Below are 14,489 nucleotides of genomic sequence, written 5' to 3'. Positions count from 1 at the left end.
ATCTGTGATAATCTTCATTTTGACCAGACAGACATAATTATTTCACGCAGTATAACTCTTCTTGATTAATTGTAATAATTAGTTTTGGCTAGTGCCATTTCTCCTTACTTTTCTATATGTACAGCTTAATAATATATAAATTGCCATAGAACAGTAAACAAAACTTATTGATTTACGATGACAAATGTGTGACATTTTTATCTACTTCGTACTGAGCTATGTTGACCAGACAGAAATATTGAACAAAGTCACATCTTGACCTAAAATATTGTTACCATATGCTGTACATATCCAATCCAAATTTCGCACTTCTGTTTCGTCAGCAATTTTTGGAAGATGATAGATATGTCACCTGAGAAGAAACAGAAAAAGCCCAATTCAGTCGTAAAAGTCAAATATCGAATATGTAATACGTGTGTGATATATATTTGGCTGTAAAACTGGCAATTGTATCATATGATATACGCAACTGGCTATGTCCACAATTTACACCTTAGAAACCTATACGTTTTGTACTTCGTAGTACAAAAACGCTTTACACTAGAAATTATACTCTAATATTCACAATTTAACTGGATCTGAATCAAACAGCCATGATAGTAAATGATAGGAAGATCACCCACTGGAGTCTCCCATTAAATATGTTTTGATAACTTTGAGTGTAAGTTGACCAATTTGCATCACATGTACGTTTATGGTCACGAATGGGGCTGGCGGTTTTGGCGACAATTAGATCACGATACTATCATAATTGCGCTTAGAAACTCATACATCGCATCTCTACATCAATAAGACGTCAAATAAAATTCAGAAACATATCATTAGCTCTATCCGAACAACTATTTAAATGAAAGTTTATGTCCAGTAAGAAGATTCAGGAATGGCGTTCAATTTGATTCGGACAGTTAGTTTAAAAGTGAAACGACTCTTAATGACTAAGGGTCAGAAAAATATCGGACCACTTTTTTAAAAAAAATACAGTAGTTCTTTCTTTAGTTTATAGAGTAGTGTATGTTTTAAGGAATCGCAAGACAATTACATCAAAAGCTATTGATTTACAAAGACGAAAGTGTGACTCTCATTATCCTCTGCATAATGAATTATGTTGACCAGACATGATTATTGAACGGAGTTACACTTTTCTTAATTAATTGTTACCATAGTCCAATGCATAATAAAAGTAGTGTTGGCATTTGTACAATACTTTTGAAGTTCTTCTTCTCCGGATGAGGCGAACGTTATGATTGTGTTAAATAGATTAGAAACGAAATAAAAGAAATCAATGCTATGAACGAAGTATATGATGCCTTTTAAGACGGTCATTAATATTCTTGTCTGATAGGGTACATTAGTAAATATAGCATGGACCTAAGATTTGTTTACCGATGAAGACAAAGGTAATGAAGTTTAATGTTCTCTGTGTTGCAATTGGTTTATCAACATTATCCTTGTTCATTAGCGGGACATATTTTAAGATAACAAATTGTAACATTCTAAACACATTCTTAAACAAAGGAAATGACCTATTTTCTCCTTCACATATATTTTTTACCGATGCTCAATTTTGAGATTCATATGGGGTTCCACACCCGTTTACAAACTTTGGCTATTTATGCCTATGTCACAAATGACAAAAAGCCGCAGGGCGGCGTCTATTTTTCCAGAAAATCGTAATATCGGCCGATGTCCGTCCGGCCACCGTGACAATTGGATGGCTGCAAATAAAAAATTTGCTCATCGAGCGGGCGCCGTCGGGTTTTAAGTACTACTTATGCCTAGTGACAGCAAATTTTCCATGAAATAAGGTATTTTATACACAAAATAAAATAGAGAAAAACAGAATCCCTAAAGAAAGCCCAACACGGCAAAATTGAAAATGTTGCAGACTCGGTTCGATTAAGCCTGTTCATGGACGGTACTGGAAAGTGCAAGTTACTGTCCACGCCCCCTAGCACCGGCTTAAGCAGAATTCAACATTTTACATGAACTGGTACAATTTGGAATTTTGAAACATGTGTTCATATGACGGTTATCATGGAATTTTCAATGTGACACGTAAATGCCATTCCATGAAAAGCGGCATATGGTCCCCAAGTAAAAAAATGTGTGTGCCTTAAACGAGAAAACAATGGGCTTCATTCCATATTCCAAACCACATTCCGCTTTTGCTCTTTATCATGACTAAAAATCTGTGATGAAGAAAGAATCCTTTAGTCCAAATTTCCGCACCGATCAATCCAATCATTTTCAAGGATAAGAGGTTTAGGGAAATAAATAACCGCTCATTTGTCTGGATGCTCAATCAAAACGGATTGCATTTGATGCAGGTGAAGCTTTAATAGGGAGAAATAAATGTCTCAGAACGCTCGAGAGATTTTATTCAGTTAAGCAGACATAAAACAGAAGTACTTCGTTCATTTATATCCCATAATTGGCTATTTTTGATTTATAGTCTATTTTGTTCAGAGACAAAGTGCAATACATGACAATATATTCTCGGAAAGAAGCTTCTTATAGCAACAAAAGTATTGGAATGCCACGTAAAGGGTTTTGGAGTGCATGTTTTATCATTTGGAAAAGGATATCGAACTAGCATACATAGAGAATGACATGCGTCATTTGCTATCAATTTTATCAGGCGAGGCTGATATGGGGATTGCCGAGTAGTTTGATATCAAATGACATTTGCATGTTTTTGTAATTATCATGTAATACACAAAGTGTCAAACTACAATATAATAAAATTAAACATAGCGATTTTTGTAGAACGAGACATTTGGTTTGTACAAAGATATAATTCTTCGCCCCTGAAACTTAGAATCAACTTGAAGATGGCGGCCTTTTTTTCTATCGACACAAGATTATTTCCTTTGATAATAGATACTACATTTCCGTCAATGAACATGCTCAAGGCCTACAACTGGCAATGGATTTACAACAAAGGCGTACTTTGAACTTTAGCTTTTACGCTTTTCTTAACAAGACTCTCGATTTCAAACCCAACAAACATCTCTCGCAGGTTTTTTTTTTCAAAACAGTTTTAGAAGGAAAACTCTGTAAAGAAAGTCTATTTCCTAAAAAAATTCTGCAATAAAAATTTCTGGAAAGAAGTGTGTATATCTGGAAAAAAATGATCCATCGGAAGCATTTAAATCAGCAAAATTACATGAAAATTGCAGACGCGGTTTGACGCGGTGGTTCCAATATTCCTACATGAATAATGTTGAATCACCCTTAGGATATGTTGCCTGCTTTTTTTTAAAATTGTCTTTTGACGTCTTATCTGTGATACGCAGGCTTCATAACCTCTGATCTCCTTTCAAAATTCCATTTTATTTAGTTCCGCCCATTGTTTTCTCGTTTAGGGCACACGCTTTTTATTACTTGGGGACCATACGCCGCTTTTCATGGAATGGCACGGAAGTGTCACATTGAAGGTTCCATGATAACCGCCGTATGAACACATCTGCGGATGTTTCTAAATTCAAAATTTTACTATTTCACGTTTAAATGTTGAATTCTGCTTAAGCCGGTGCTAGGGGGCGTGGACGGTAGCTTGCACTTCCCAGTACCGTCCATGAACAGGCTCAATCAAACCGAGCCTGCAACATTTTCAATTGTGCTGTGTTGGGCTTTCTTAAGGGATTCTGTATTTATCTATTTTTTGAGTCATGGTCACGTGTCACAACAGTTTTTTGGAAAAAATCCCGGCATTCTGTACGTCCGGGTCGTATATCAATGTTCGTTAATGAATAGGTTTCAAGCTTTTAAAGTTTACATCGAGATACTTGTTATCATATATGTGATATAATTCATCAATTTTAATTCTAGTGCCATAAATGTCTAGAAATATCAAAACCAAAGCAGTTCATTAGTTTAACCGGATTTCGTGCGTTCCGGATTAAAGGTCGCATTATTGTCATAAAAGAAAGCATACCCTGTTGGCAGAAAAGCGAACTGTCTGTTTACAGAGCTTGAATGTTACATACACTGCCATTTTGATTTTTTTCCACTATAAAATGTTTTTGAAAAGCGATTTGAAATTTAATGAAAACGGTAATTTTGGTTTTTGTGATCTTCTGGAGACATGCTGCTTGAATATTTTCTCTTCTATCATAAATTACCTTTGGAGTTTTGGCTACATGCTACAAGAATACAGATGATAATAAAACAGTAGAACTTCATGGTATCGAACTTCGATAAAACGATTATTTTCTCTACGTCCCTTCAACTTCGACTTATCATATGTCTATTGTGCTCAAATTCGAATTTGCAAATTTTAATGATGTTTAAAATCATTGTTTATAAGTAGATTTTCTGAATGAGTAATCGACATAAATAAAAAAGACACTCGCACTGTATTTCAGAATGTGGCACGATAAAATTCCTTAATAGAGTGTATCAGTTGCAGTTGCATTGTCAACAAATAAAAACAGAGACACCATAAAATAGTTAAAGGATATCTATTGAAAGATTCGAAACCAAAGATAGAAGGAAAACAATATGTAAAAAGCATAGTGTCCTATTTCAAATAATTGTCATCGTACTTATACTGAAAGCGTAAGTGAAGTAGAAATTGTGTATATGTTTCCTATCAAATGATGTCCCGAAATTGTGTTCATCTCCTCCATCAGTATTTTTTGTTTATACTAGTCTAATAACTTCACTCGTGTCTTCTTCATCCTCCGCTTTGCCATGAAGTTGTTCAGTAGAATCTACTGACACAGTTTCATGTTCCTCACTTAAACTTTCATCCCGCATAATGCCTCCCGAATTTGAATTTGTTTCACTTATCTCTTCATCAAAATTGAATGATGAGCCTTCTTCCTTCCCTTCGTCATGTAGTTGTTCAGCAGAATCTTCTGTCGCGGTTTCACCTTCTTCACTTAAACTTTCATCCGACATGAAGCTTTCCGAACTTGAGTCGGTTTCACTTATCACTTCATCAGAATTGAATTCTGAGTCTTCTTCCGACCCTTCGTTATCAAGTTGTTCAGCAGAATCTTCTGTCGCGGTTTCACCTTCTTCACTTAAACTTTCATCCGGTATATAGGCTTCCGAACTTGAGTCGGTTTCACTTATCTCTTCATCAGAATTAGATTCTGAGCCTTCTTCCGTCCCTTCGTCATCAAGTTGTTCAGCAGAATCTTCTGTCGCGGTTTCACCTTCTTCACTTAAACTTTCATCCGGCATATAGGCTTCCGAACTTGAGTCGGTTTCACTTATCTCTTCATCAGAATTAGATTCTGAGCCTTCTTCCGTCCCTTCGTCATCAAGTTGTTCAGCAGAATCTTCTGTCGCGGTTTCACCTTCTTCACTTAAACTTTCATCCGGCATATAGGCTTCCGAACTTGAGTCGGTTTCACTTATCTCTTCATCAGAATTAGATTCTGAGCCTTCTTCCGTCCCTTCGTCATCAAGTTGTTCAGCAGAATCTTCTGTCGCGATTTCACCTTCTTCACTTAAACTTTCATCCGGCATATAGGCTTCCGAACTTGATTCGGTTTCACTTTTCTCTTCATCAGAATTAGATTCTGAGTCTTCTACCGTCCCTTTGTCATGAAGTTGTTCAGCAGAATCTTCTGTCGCGGTTTCACCTTCTTCACTTAAACTTTCATCCGGCATATAGGCTTCCGAACTTGATTCGGTTTCACTTATCTCTTCATCAGAATTGAATTCTGAGTCTTCTCCCATCCATTTATCATGAAGTTGTTCAGCAGAATCTCCTGTCGCCGTTTCAATTTCTTCTTCATTGTCATTGTCAAATTGAGCCTGTTGTATGCTAGCACAATTACTATCTGAAAGCAAATTAAGTATAAGTTAGTCTACGATCTTAAACATTTACAAAATTAAATCAGGAGCGCCACAACTCTTCAACCGGTACAACACGGAATAATGAAAAAATAAAAATGCAGCATTAGTATGTATTGGTAGGGCTCAAAACAGACTTGAAAAATAAAGCACTAATTTATGGCGACAATCCGCAAAAATGGTGGGACAAAACGAAATTAATCGTCATTTTGTTGCATGAAAACTTTATTTTCTTTGCTCTCATTTTTTTTCATTCGTTTCTGTTAACGCAATAAAGACAGAACGTTTTGATAAAAAAGTTAGCGAAATTTAATGACACTTACGTAATTAATCATTAATAAAACTGCACAAAATTTTACTCCAATTAGATTCAAATTGATTTCATCCGCCATTTCGAAACATGGCCGATTAGTACGAGTAATTTTAATTATGTTATCTAAATTTAAAGCGAATATTGCGTAGACCAATTATTGTATTGTGAACTTTAATTATGGGACACGTTATAAAACTTGGTACATGTTTTGGTAAAGATTTTGTGTTAATTATTTTTTTTGAGGATTATTCTAAATGACCAATGAACGATGCAAAATTTGGCGATTTTGTTCAATTTCGGGCATATATTCTGAAGAAAATAAATATGGTGACAATATTAAAATAAATATACCGAAATAATTGCACTCTATGCTAAAGATTTCTGACAATTTTCAAAGTCGCAGGCAATTAAATAAAAACAACAAAAACATGTATAAACCATGTACCTTAATACATGATGTGGTTTTTTTCGAGACACCGGCTCCATAGTCGCTTACCCACGGTACGTCATCGTATATACAACATTATGTTGTATCATTAATGTACGGAATATTAACCGTATCTTCAACGAGCAATATTAACCAGCAAATTATTCAATGACACATATATGATAATTATACCAGAAACTGTCTCTTCAACAAGCAATTGTAAAACCGTCAAATATTCAATGACAGAGTTATGATCATTATACGCGACACTGTCTCTTCAACAAGCAATAGTAAAATGGTCAGGTATTCAATGATGCAGCGATTGTTAGTTTATACGGTATTCATTGTTTGATTACTAGGTAAATCCCTAAAACAAAAATATGTATACAGAATTATCTTCATATTTAAAGAGGATTTTTTGGTCATTAAGTAAATGAACAGAATGGGAACAAAATGCTCCATAAAGTATATAAACGTTTTAAACTTAAGCTTAAATAACATAAACAAATGAATTCAATTACCGTCATGTCGTATTTGTCCTCTTATACTGAAATATTAAAAAAAACAACGAATTATTATTTATCCAAATGTATTGTTTTATTATTTTATTTACATTGAACATGCTTTTCAGTAAATTACGTAGAATATACTTACAGTAGGTTAAAGTATAAAGTAGAAGTTCTAAATACTAATAATTAAATCAGCACTGAATGCTGCAAGTTTATACAAAGAGCATGTATTTCACAAATTTGATCTTACATGTGACACAATTTACATTATTACATCAATCTAGGAATTTGAAGCGTTATCTTGTACTCTTTCATTTTCATCTGAAATTTTACACACTTATAACGATTCAAAAATTAATTTTACAGTCAAGTTGTTGCAATTAAAAATATGCTGTATTGTAAAGCACTTAAACTAATAATGATATTTATCACGCCAAATTTATTATCATTATTATTAAATCATATGGTTAAAATTAGTTTAAATTAAAATTCAATGAATCGTATGTAAGCCTATTCATATGCTAATAAACAATATTTACCTTAAGAGAAAGACGAACACAGCAATGTTAATATATGTAAAAGTAGCCATTCTTCAGATTGTTCAATTTACAACGGTAACTTCAAAATTGTTCCAACGGAATAAACGGTTTCGTCTTTTATACATTTCTTTTGGAAAGATAAACGGACACAGCTGTTTATCATTTCGTATTGATAACCTAATAAATGTAAAAAATTGACTGAAAACAATAATATTAAATGACAAACGTGCATGAACATACAAGAATTACACCTACATACGTTCTAATAGCGACAATTTCGTACTGTTAATGAAAATACAGAGATTTTCTTAGGTGGTGTTGAACATGGATCAGCTTAGACTAAAGATTTATAGTTTTTCATCAACATAATGGCCGAAAGGCGTACATTTATAATGTATAATTGCACAAAAAAGGAAGCATAAACAGGCTTGCTTGCTTTGACTGGGTATTATGCCGATTTTTACACACGTTTTTGGTCATACCTCGGTGGTGTATCACCAAACCGGATTTTCAGTAATTTCCGCTATATCTAGTCAAAAGAATAAAGAAAATAAGAATCCCTTAAGAAAGTTCAACACGGCAAAATTGATTGAGCTTGTTCATGGTACTGTCAAGTGCAAACTACAGTCCATGCCTCCTAGCACCGGCTTAAGTTTAATTCAACATTTAAGATCAAAATTTAATAGTACAATTTTAAATTAAGAAACATCCGCTGATGTGTTCATATGGTGGTTAACATGACACCGACTACTATATCTTATATTATTTCTGAATCTGTGTTGAGAGACAAATGTAAAAAGACCCAATGTCCGAGATCATTTTTTACGGAGCAATTAGACCTCGTAGGAGGCTAGGACCAGCGACTCCGACATCATCATCATCAGCAGCATCATTATCATCATCAGCAGCATCATCATCATCATCATCATCATCATCATCAGCAGCAGCAGCAGCAGCAGCAGCAGCAGCAGCAGCATTATCAGCAGCAGAATCAGCATCATCAACATCAACAGCATCATCAAATCTATCATTATGTTTGTACTTTTTTAATCATCATCATTATCATCATCATCATCATCATCATCAATTCTATCATTTTTTTGTGTACTGTTACATTTATTCATTTATTATCATTATTAGTATTATAAATTTGAGTCGTCATGCATGTGAAATAGATCATAGCATGTATCGTAGGGAATCTAAATGAAACAAAAGCAGCAATCTAGCGTATATCTTATAAAACAGCTGTTACATTTAATTGTCTTCTTTAGTATACTCAGATTTCATAAGCAAATAATACTTACTCTATATTAACTTAATGCATTGTTTTTGTTTTAAAATCAATTTTGTCAGCAAGTACATAAAGATAACTAAATATTTAATGGACTTGTAGACCTTCCAATTTTGCATCTGTCCGTTATCAGTTTAAAGGCCATCAAGGTAAAAAGGTTGATTAGCACACAGAGTAAAAAAATAGCAGAATCCCTAAATAAACAAAGCGGCATAATTGAAAATGTGGCAGACTCGGTTTGATAGCTCATCGGTTAGATCCTGGCCACGTGATCCTAAAATTAAAAAATACTTATTCAAAATGTACAGAAATTGCAGATTTGCATAGTAAGGATAAAATCGACAAATAACAAAACAAAATCGGAACAATCGGATCAAAATAAGGATCAATTTAAGGATCAATATCAATATTTTGATCAACTTTAAAATACCCATATCTTGCAAAATAACAATAAATGTATAATAAAATTTCATAATCATGCTCAAGTCAAATTGTATCAAGTTAATATTAAATATTTAATCTATGAGGAAACACAAAGGAGAATATTTGAGTATTTTAAAATTTGACCATGTCGAACGCTTACTGGCCTGGCTCTATACTTACCATATCATGTTCCATCAAGTAAAGGGATATATAGCTGCCTTGGTATTGATAGAACAGAGAACAAACGGACTAAATCTGTACAAGGTGGTCAACCTTCGTGACGTTTCTTTAAAAAAAAACACAAAACATTTGAGTGTTAATTGATAACTTTGCTACTTCTTGGAGATTAAGCGCGATGGAATATGTTAAAAAAACAAACAACAAGAACAACAAAAACAAAAACAAGAAGCAATCAAAAAAGAGAATTAGTTTAAGAAATTTCACGACCACTTACTAGGTAGCGTAAGCATAAATGTCAATCTTTCATATTTTCAGGTAATAAGAGCAAATCCACGAACATTCAAAACTTTTCTTGAAATCATATGTTTTAATTTGACAGATGGAGTAATTCGAAAGAAAATGATATCGTAAAGTTAAATCATAGAGCTGAAAGCACTGAATATGACCGACTGGCATGACTTAGGCCGTATTGTAACACACAATAAACTGATTTAACGGGTAAAAGGATAATGTATGTTAAGACGCATTGATATGGGTTAGGTGCTTTGAATATTTATGTTTCTAGTAAATTGGAAATGCTCGATAACTTATGCTAAAACGTTAGAACAGAAATAGGATAGCTATTTGTCCTTTTTTACTAAAATTTACTTTAAATCGTATTATTTTGTTTTCATGATTGTTTTGTATTTTTAGAAATTGTGGAAATTATCAAGGGGGTGATTGCACTTTACTAAGATTATTGCACATCTGCATAAAACAAGCAAAACTAGAGATTTTTTGTTGGTAACATAGATTTTTTTGTTGATTTCTTTCTCTTTTATAATATGCAGAATAATTAACGTATGGTTTCGAAGCCTTCTTTGAGAATGCTAAAAAATGCGCAAGTGTCTATGAAGCGACGAATTAAGCTTGTACGTTCAAAAAGGAATATTCTGTTATTTTCAATAATTTTATCTGTTGTTAAGATCTGCTTTATGTGTCAGTTTTGTGGTCATATAAAATTGTTTGTTTGTGTTCTTGTTGTATTTTTCATTCGAATTCATTCCTGAACTTTTTGAATAGTTACACGAATAACTTAATTTTTTACATAAGTCAAAATATTAATTATGCTGTCATTATATGACTTAAATGCAGAATGCCTCAAGATTCATGCGTACTTTCGTAAAAAATTAATTGAAAATATATTAAAAAGTTAAATATTATCAAAAACACAAAGAAAGAAGTGTATACATTATTGCAAAATATTGTTAATGTCGAATCAATTGTTAACAAAATTATATATTATTTCATAGTGTCAAAGTGTTAAAATATCTAAATTTGGACTTCAGAAATTAAGGAACAAAAATTTTTAGCGGCCATTTTGGACGCCATCTTGAATTTCTCAACTCCCGACACACATAAAAAACATGTTGGCAGTTTCAGACACTTAGGCTTTGATGAATATTTTGGTATATAACATGTTCTGTTCTACTTGAAAAACTTAGTCCCTTAACTAAGATACTTTTGAGCACGTTGTCATTGATTAAAGATTTTTTTTTCATCAAGAATGATGTGACGTCATGAATTGATAACGTCATTAATGAGAGAGCAAATCGTTACACGGCAAAATCAGTAACAATGACTTAAAAAATGACAGAAATTGAAAATGTGTTTGTTTTGTAGGTAAACTCAAATTATATTTCAAATATCATTTTTGTTTCTATTAAACCGTCTAAAATATATATTAATTTTGAGTGCATTGTTTTATGCAGGTTTCGAGTTTGAATGCGTAGGTTTATTATCAATAAAGCCTATTGTAACAAATGTCATTTGAGCCAGCAATTGTCTTTATAATTATTAATTGCATCTGCTGTTTTACAATGTCTATCTAGCTTCATTAATTTTTTGTTTATATGCCGTGAAACGTGATTTTCTGCATTACAATACACGCAATGAAATGCAAGAAGACAAGATAAGACAAGATAAGACAAGGTAATCAAATAATGACACAGCTGTCGTTTCGTTTTATATAAATTGTGTATTGTACTTTTTGGTACTTATAACTTGTCTAAGAGTTTGCATTCTTTAAAACATCATGCCGGCAGATTCATGCTAATTTGCATGACATTTTTGAAAATGTATTTAAAAGTAAAATAAATATTGTGAAGTGAACAGAGAACGTAATTTATAAAAATCACTTTCAATCCACGTAAATAACAAGAAAGGTTAAAATAATTAAAAAAAAAAACTCACTGCATAAATACACAAACATGTAAAACGAAAGAAATATGACAATCAGTCATATATCGCACATAGCATGTAAGTTATTATTTGAATATTGGATATTTTTACATTTCTCAAATTCTCAAGAAGTACATTTTATTTAAGTTTGATTTTCTTCATCTAGATGCGTGCTGCTTTAAATATAGATTAAAATAACCATTCACTGTTCAAATAATAATTTTTTTTCTTTATCCTTATTCGTTAACTAAGATGATCATGGTAAACATCACCATAATAATTATCATCATCATCAATAATAATAATAATAATAATAATAATAATAATAATAATAATAATAATAATAACAATAATGATGATGATGATGATGATAATCATCATCATGTTATTCTATTTTTACTATTAATATTATAATTATTGTTGGTATTATAAAATTATTATTATAATGGTTACCGTAACGATAGCGGCACTGGTACTTTAAATTCGAGTAGTTAGCGATCTTCTCTTGATCGTTAAATTTGTTCGCAAAGGTATGATTATATTTTGCATAATATGTTCATAACATAAATGATAGAGGATGCAAATTAGATAATATACTGAGCTGAGTTATGTTTTTTCTTTTGTTATCATAATCAGACATGCCATAACTTCAAAAGTTAATCTCGATGGTTTAACTAGCATTTAACAAAATGATCCGTATTTAACGGTAAGAAGTATAATTATTGTACAAAGGTAAGTTGATCCACGTTTTTTGCACTGAATATTATTTGCTATTATTGTCATTTATTGGCATTGATGTCTTCAGTGTATCATGTTTTACAGCTGTGATCATTCCTAAACAAATAATTTGTTTATCTGTTGTTTTTGTTTTTTGGAAATGCGGGAGTCTAGACACGCAGACGCTGCAGAATGGATATAATCGATATAAATACAAATTTTAATGTAAAACAAACCACACAGTTATATCTATTTTCATGTCATTCTTTAATTTCAGAACAAACAATAATGTTTTTTGTTCTTTAAGGCACATTTCGCCTCAGAGACGGAAAACTACTTCTTAAGAATGGTCAACCGGGAATGTTTTATAAAGTTTAAATAACAATGGTTTCAGAGCATGTTAAATGCTTGTTACCTGAAAAAGTAGCGCTTGATATTACATAATTTGAGCTGCGTAACGACAAAACCAACATAATTGGTTTGCGGCCAGCATGAATCCAGACCAGCCTGCGCATCCGCGCAGTCTGATCAGGATCAATGCTGTTCACTATCAGTTTCTCTACTTGTTATAGAGTTTGTAAGCGAACAGCATGGATCCTGATCAGACTGCGCGGATATGGCACTATGTTGGTTTTGTCATGACGCGGCTCATTTAAATCACTTTAAATTTACCAATTGCCAAACAAGCCACTTAAGAATAGAACAGTTCAGGTAATTGATCAATGTGTAACGTTTTGGAAACTTTAAGATAATGCAAAAAAGTAAATAGAATTTGAATAAGTAAATAAATTAATAAATTAATCTTATCTGGGGCAAGTTTGAAACTGGTCAGTCTGAGAATGAATACATTTCTTCTAATTATTATTATTATTATTATTATTATTATTATTATTATTATTATTATTATTATTATCATCATTATTATTAACCTCATTATCATAATTATAAGATGTTACAATTAATTTGCAAAAATTAACAGTTTTAATGACACTGTTATATAAATAAAATTAGTAAGCAATTCAGTTGGTATTCATCAAATTGACTAAACGGCAAAATAAGGATCAGAATATCGCAAACTGTTTACTCAATATATATCGTGCAAAAAGTAACGATGCTATCATTGCTTTTTAGCATAGTCAAAGATTATATGTAACATTTAAATTGTTTTTTTTTTTAAATTGTTTAGAATATTAATGTATATATGTATTTTAAATCTTTATTTTTTTTTGTAATTTTACATGTAGCGATGATCAATCGTCATACTTGCACACTTGCCAAATTATAATTGGCATTTGCTATTTTAAAATTTAAGTTTTGGATCTGTAGTAAGCTCTTAAACTAGCCCGGCTTCCTTGCAAGGATTCATTTGTCATATAGCTTCTTACTTATTTGGTACACTTTTAAAAACATAGTTCCGTAAGTAAAGCAAGCAAGGGAATCTTAATTGTGCATTTTACTGCGGGTTATCTTGTTATACATCTCTGCCTCTTTCCAGTCAATCCAATACCTCCTTAATTAACATTCTAGACAGACAGGAAGTATGTTTCCATAAGTATGTAAAGCATTTGAACAGCGCGAATAATTTGACGTGAAATGCCTTATTCATCTTCAATAAAAGACTAAACGAGGGTCTGTAAATCAGTTTGTGGTCTCCTACAAATGCTATTTCAAACAAATTAAATGACTGATTCTTTCGTTTTACGGAACATGAAGGAAAAATTTGTATTACGGAAGCGGCCTAGTGCCTATTTAACATGTTCTAAAAAAAGATAACTCCTACGTAGTGTACAGGCTCTTCTGTCATTAAATGACAACATCAGTAAAACAGAAAATATTAGTTGCAACAAAAACTTTGATAAAATCGAAATTACGGCTTAACGAAAATCCAATTTTTGCGGATTTTTTTGTAGTTATATAGAGTGGGCAAAATACAACTTTTGACCACCATGCTTAGTACATTTCCCAAAGACCATGAAATCTGTTTCCACCGATCTAAATATTCTCTTATATTCTATTTCTGTTAATTTTATTTCACTGGGAACTCGAAATGTCATGTAAG

At 32.3% G+C, this 14,489-nt stretch overlaps 1 protein-coding gene across 1 annotated transcript; it reads right to left on the bottom strand.

Annotated features, from left to right (window-relative positions):
* Positions 1-4,446: 4,446 nt before the first annotated feature.
* LOC132742148 (uncharacterized) lies at positions 4,447-7,720 on the bottom strand. Its single transcript, XM_060730474.1, has 3 exons — positions 7,600-7,720; positions 7,073-7,098; positions 4,447-5,798 (listed from the first exon to the last, which is right to left on the bottom strand). Exons 1-3 carry the CDS (start codon positions 7,647-7,649, stop codon positions 4,645-4,647), a joined length of 1,230 nt encoding a protein of 409 aa, XP_060586457.1. The 5' UTR covers positions 7,650-7,720; the 3' UTR covers positions 4,447-4,644.
* Between the last annotated feature and the right edge of the window lie 6,769 nt (positions 7,721-14,489).

Source organism: Ruditapes philippinarum, unplaced genomic scaffold (assembly GCF_026571515.1).
Source record: "Ruditapes philippinarum isolate M1 unplaced genomic scaffold, ASM2657151v2 ctg1106_1_1_1_1, whole genome shotgun sequence".
NCBI classification, from domain to species: domain Eukaryota; kingdom Metazoa; phylum Mollusca; class Bivalvia; order Venerida; family Veneridae; genus Ruditapes; species Ruditapes philippinarum.
This window is presented reverse-complemented; position numbering and strand designations above follow the sequence as displayed.